This window comes from Barbus barbus (genome assembly GCF_936440315.1).
Source record: "Barbus barbus genome assembly, chromosome: 10".
NCBI lineage: Eukaryota > Metazoa > Chordata > Actinopteri > Cypriniformes > Cyprinidae > Barbus > Barbus barbus.
The window spans coordinates 20,325,739-20,331,738 of record NC_136738.1 but is presented as its reverse complement, the minus strand read 5'-3'; the positions used below and the strand labels follow the sequence as shown (position 1 = coordinate 20,331,738).

The window sequence follows — 6,000 nt, the reverse complement described above, 5'->3', positions numbered from 1 at the left end:
TCATAAAAAAAAAAAAACCCAAAGACTTTGATAGAATGATAGAATTATATCCCATGGTGGTTTGGATGTAGCATCACACCCTGGCCTGAACGATCCATTCTAGTGAACATTATGCATCAATTCATGCATGGTTGTAACAATGGGTTATTAGCCACTATAGGGAAATAGCGAGAATAACAACAAAAAAGTGCAGTAAACTGTAAAACTGTTTGCAATTAAGATAATATATTAAAATAATATGGTAAGCAATGTTGGGAAAGTTACTTTTGGTTACAGATTTCAAGTAACCCTATTTAAAATGTAACGAGTAGAGTGACTATTTCATTATTTCTCTTACTTTATTAATGTAACTGATTACATATGATTACTTTTCTAAATGTCTAATGTTTTCAATTGTTAATCATTTTCAAATATTTAAAGCAGGCAGGGTTAACCTTAAAGTAGTTCTCAACACTCATTACTGTCAGATATTCAAAAGCCTTCTTCACTTGAATTAAGACGCACGGCCATCACAAAATCAGACTTTAGCACCTCTTTTTACTTTGAGATCATTAAATACAGATTTAAAATCATAGCAAGAAATAGTTTAAAAGCTATAATACTTTGAAATCCAATCTTTGCAGAGCTATGACAGGAAACAATGACATCTAACAAGGCCTTGGAAAAAAACAGATAATCTTACAAAATAAAGCATATACATAAACCCAAATAGGAAATAAAACGGTTACAGCATGTGTCCTAAACTTCTGAAACACTGATGTCTCATGTTTTTGAGCAATCAATGCAATCTGGGAAAGAAGTCAATTAAATCTGTATGTGGGTGTGTGTGAATATTCAGAGGTATCCCCCTTTGTAATTGTTAACATTTTCATAAGTAACTGCAATTTAATTACAATTTTTTTCTCAGTAACTAACTAATTACAATTAAATTTATTTTGTAATTAAAATATGTTACATGTAACTAGTTACTCCCCAATGTTGATGGCAAGACACACCAGTTGTACAGCTAAAAATAGCTGCAGACCGAAAGCCTCATACATACAATTTACAAATAGCCATGCCCACTCTTACGGGAAAAATAAGGTGGATGCAAACCTTTGTTTGGTGAGTGGTTTCACAAAACAGCTATACCTTTTCAATTATACTATTTATTTGCTTACATAAATCATAAGTACTGGCAGAATTAATACAAAAATAAAACAAACTAGCCGACTTTTTCATGAATAGAATGTAGTTAGAGCTTCAAATCTAGTATATTAAAGAAAAAACACGAGACATAATTCGAAAATAAAAGGCTGCATTTATTCCAAAAAGGCTTTCAAACTGAAAATACACCGATCATACGTATTAAACAAAATAATTCAATAAAGACACCCAAACAAAGATTAATGATAACATCAAATGTTCATATTCTGTTTATTCAAATATTACTTTCTTCATCATCATAAGTCATACGTCATACTTCTTCATTTAAAATGGTACGAAATTTAACAAGAATCACTGCACAGCTACAATAAGGGCTGACTAAAAAAAAAAAAACAACTTACCAGTCACCATCTGCAATAACTACAATTATCTGTTTACAGTGCTCCACTCTGAGATCAGCTCTCTCTCTGGGACATTCCTTCGGCCATGCTTGTAAATCCACTTCAAATGAAATACAAACTGGCACACCGCAAGATTTTAGTGCATCTCAGGTGAGGCTTCCAGAACACTGATGTACCATATTGAAAGGAACAGAAGAAAATACTATTATTAAAGGGCTAATAGAAATCTCAACAGGCCAACCTGATTTCAGAGCTGCACAAAGCAATCTTTGTTAAACTGCACTCCTCAAGCACAAGGAAAAGTTGCTTCCTGTCAAACCTCAAGAAACTGTAGTGATGGCTGTTTGACACCTCAGATAAAGCAGAAAATGTGTGTGGTGAAAAAAAAAAAAAGAATCGAGATAAAAACAAAATGATGCTCCTTTTAGTGACTTTGCAGACACAGAATGACATGAAACAACAAAACAGACAGCAAAATTTGAGGCTTTCAGATGATTGGATGGTCAAGGACATAAATTAAAACCAGAATGGTTTCGGCTATTTCCAGCCATTATTCACACAGACACTGGTACATGTGTTTCACATTGGTACAAAATATTGGTATGTTTATGCATGTGTGTCAAATTCAGTCTCTTCATCTACACCACACACGCATACCTTGTCCAAAAACAGCTTGGGTCGGCAAGGGTTTGGTTGCATCTGGGTTTAGTAGAGGTCTGTGGCACGTTCAGCAGGATGTGTTTATACAGCATTATTGATTGACAGTTTCTCACTGCCACAGAGAAAACTTGCTGGTCAGGAACGGCAAAGATGCACCTTTGACTGCGTTCTTCTTGTTCACATCAGAATCGGGGTCATTGGGTTGAGTGTCGGCCCAGTGAAAAGTGGTCGGTCCTTTCCTCAGTTCTGGGTTTATCTGACACCATCACAGGCCTGAGGACTGAGCCGTGTAATAGGGGCTGTTAACCTGGAAGAGCAGAGATGATATTCATAAGTACAGTCGAATAAAGATAAACAGCAGTAAAGGTTAAATTTGTTTTCACGGACTGGCTGAGAAGCACTAACTCGCTGTAAAACGCAGAGGGCAAATTGACAAGAGGCCCCTGTCACCACAACATAAGCCCAAGACACACCTACATCCTAGAGAGCCTGTCAGCACAAATATGAAGATAGATTTAGATCTAGCTGCATTGCACATCAACCCAAGAGGTTGTATTTACCATAGAATACAAATATTCAGTAGGTAAATATTATTTATTCAAGTATTTAATAAAGGTTGTGGTTTCTAGGATATAACGAAGTAGTATGTGAGGATTCCAATAGCCAAATGAGCACTTGAGCACACTCATTAATTCCCAGAGATGTGCTGGGAATTAATGAGTGTCTGCTCGGATGCTACTGTATGACTCACAGCATGGCAGATGATTCACCTCCTGAAGCCGTGAGGTCAATCTAACAGAGGTGTTACAGGCCTTCGTGTCAAATGAATGCAAAAAGAGGTTATGCTGTAAATGGTTTCAAAGAGCACAGGAAATTCATTAAAAACAAACAAAAAAAAAGTGGAGTTGGTTTTTGCTTGAATGAAGAGAGAGTTGAGGCTTTGTGTTTTCTTTCGCTGCAGGTTTGCTCAGCGGAGGGTTTCTCTCAGTTTTGTCCTTTTGTAATTGTGTCATTTTTCCATACTATACTTTTGTAGATTTCTGTATTTTGAGTCACCAGAAAAATTGCAGAATATGTTTTTTTCTGTCAAATTAAAATGAGCTAAGACAAAAAGCCTCGTATGAAATTTCATATTTTTTTATTTTCATCATACCGGAATTTATTACAAGTGTTTTAGATACCAATTGAAATCCTTTCATTAAACATTAGTAGTTGAAAGTGGAGTTTTGTGGTGGGTTTAAGACATGTTTTGGACTGCATTGCACATTTTCAATACGTCTCGTTGAATGTTATTTCTGTATGTGGTCAAATGAGGAATGAGACAGCTCTATGTATGTAGCACTACAACAAATTTGGCTGGGAACAAGTCTGTTTGTGTTCCCGGTCCTGCTTTCTTCAGAAATCATATGAAGGCCTACTGAATATATTTTAGCCTCTAAGCCTATCAATACACGAGGGACTATTTTATTGCTGTTGCCTAATCATAATAAATATGCAAACATGATATCCAAAAATAAAAAAAAATCTATAATACAGTCATTTACAATATTTTATAATGCAATTACAAGATTTTTGTATTTTGATTACATAATCCAAATTGCATACTGTAGCCTATTACTACCCAACAATGCCTGTAGTATAGAGGTGATAGTCCAAAATAAAAAAATAAAATAAAATAAAAAAACCTTTAGGGGCCTTTTGGGTTATTTGAGGTGACTGCGGCTAGACTTTCCATGGCACTGCATCTGTTCAATATGGGCAAAGAGAGAAAGCTGAGTGCAATTGGCATTAAAAGCTTACACATTCTGCCATTTCCCCTCCTGCCCATTAACTTCCTGGGTAATCAAAGAATGACAGGAAATACTTAAGCAAGAGAGTCCAGGAGTGAATCCAAGGCTAAGGCAAGTAGACCAAAAACACACGTTATTCTAGCAAAAAAAGAAAATGGGTTCATACATTCAAGTGACAAACACATTCATTCAAAAAAGGACTATGAATGTTCCCCAAAGACAATAATCTCTATAAAGTCTCCAATGTCACAGTTTCCAGTATTAATAAAAACACAAGAGTCCAAATGAGTCAAGTAAAACTTTAAAGCTTTTGGTTTCAACAGAAGCAATATGTGGAATATTCCCTTTTGGAGTACATTTCTAAGGGATCCTGAGTTTGATTAACGATACAAATGCTTTTCTGTAAAAACCCACCCTGAAGACGACAATGACGAAAGTTAGATTTTTGACATTTAAGGCTCGAATACACTACACTATTTTAGCTCAGACTTTCCGCCGATTTACTGTGTGGAGAAGTTGGTGCTAGTTGCTGAAAATCAGTCAGTCTGCAGATTTGAGTTGATAGATGTCATAGAAAATCATGTAATGTATGATGGTCACAGAGCTTCAGACTATGATCCTCCTGTCAGGGGATAACAAACATGCTTGATATTTTGAGCCTATTTTATATCACAATGTTTGTCACACATATTCTATCAACAATGCGCACATATCGGTGTGAGTTTGTTGTGATCGGAACAACTTTAAAGTCTGGTAGTGTATGATCCTCTGTCGTTTAGTGTATAATGGCTAGTTTTCCTCTGCGACTATTACAAATTCGGTGAGTATGATGCCAGGTGTTTTGAAATCTGTTCAAATTTTAAAAGTCATGTAGTGTATTCCAGCCTTTACTCACACAGGAACATAAACAAAAATCAGACATACCTAAAGCTTGCTTTTTTCCCCACTCTAAATGTCATCAAGTTTGTGCTAACATACTAAAGTACAAGTACAAAATGTTTTTCATGCAAATGAAATAAACACACACAGCCTGCTGGAAAAAAAAATGTTTCTAATTAAGTCTGTGTGTCTGCACTCTTGTTCTGCGAACACATAAATACAGGGCGACATGCACCTGGCGCGAGAAAGACCATCCATTTAACGCATTAGTGGCATGATCGATTCTTCACAGCTGCCTCACCTTTGTGCCTTCCTTCCCGCTTTCATTTACTTTAATCCAGTGCCCTTTAAACCCAGGAGCAAAACAAAAAGACAAAAAACAACAAAATATAGAAGGAAAAAACAACTTATATGACCATACAGTGAGGAACATAATTTAGTTTTTCACAAGGCACCTCTACTCTTAGGGTCACACAGTTTAGTGTGTAATGATCTGTGTGTGGAATCTGAAATAAAATAAAACTAAATATAGCTGCAAGCAGCGATAAACAGGGTTCAAGCATTTTAAGGCCTAAGGTGGTATGCTTTTAGGGTCTAGGCCAACCTGGATGCATAGTTAACAGTGAAACTCATCGAAAATGGAAAATAGGCTCACAGAAACACACACACACACGCACACACACAAACACACAGAAATTAAATGGTTAAACTGTCGTATTAATAATCATTAAGCTTGCTAACACACACACACATGCACACATACTTTGTTGCAGATATAGATATTTGAAATAAATGACAGGTGACAATACTTTTTGCAAGTCTTCTCTTTTTAAGAGTTTATATAGTAATTTTCTGGTTTCTCTGTGATCATAATATGCCAAAATTGTAAAAACTGACATATCTGTATGAACAAAATGGTAATCTTGAATTAAATGTGATTTTAAATGTTATAACAGTGATTTTATATCTCCATAAGAAAACCTATGAATATTGCTGTTTTAGTGTTTCATAAGCCCATTAGTGGTCTTCCGCTGTCTTATTGACCTAGAGAGTCTAGAGAACAGTACTGCACTGATTTCATTGATTTGGAGTTAAAAACGGAAGGCTAGTTGACAAAAGCATGC

The 6,000-nt window shown here is 35.7% G+C and overlaps 1 protein-coding gene across 2 annotated transcripts in view; it reads right to left on the bottom strand.

Moving 5' to 3' along the window:
* Nucleotides 1-1,282: 1,282 nt before the first annotated feature.
* Nucleotides 1,283-6,000, bottom strand: part of LOC306876255 (ganglioside-induced differentiation-associated protein 2) — a 28,054-nt gene continuing 23,336 nt past the window's right edge. The window contains exon 14 of one of the 2 annotated variants that reach the window (XM_079427271.1): nt 1,283-2,514. In XM_079427271.1, the coding sequence (XP_079283397.1) occupies nt 2,473-2,514 (42 nt within the window). In that variant the 3' untranslated portion in view covers nt 1,283-2,472. The remainder of the gene's footprint in view (nt 2,515-6,000) is intronic. The other variant, XR_013784811.1, reaches the window with a different exon arrangement.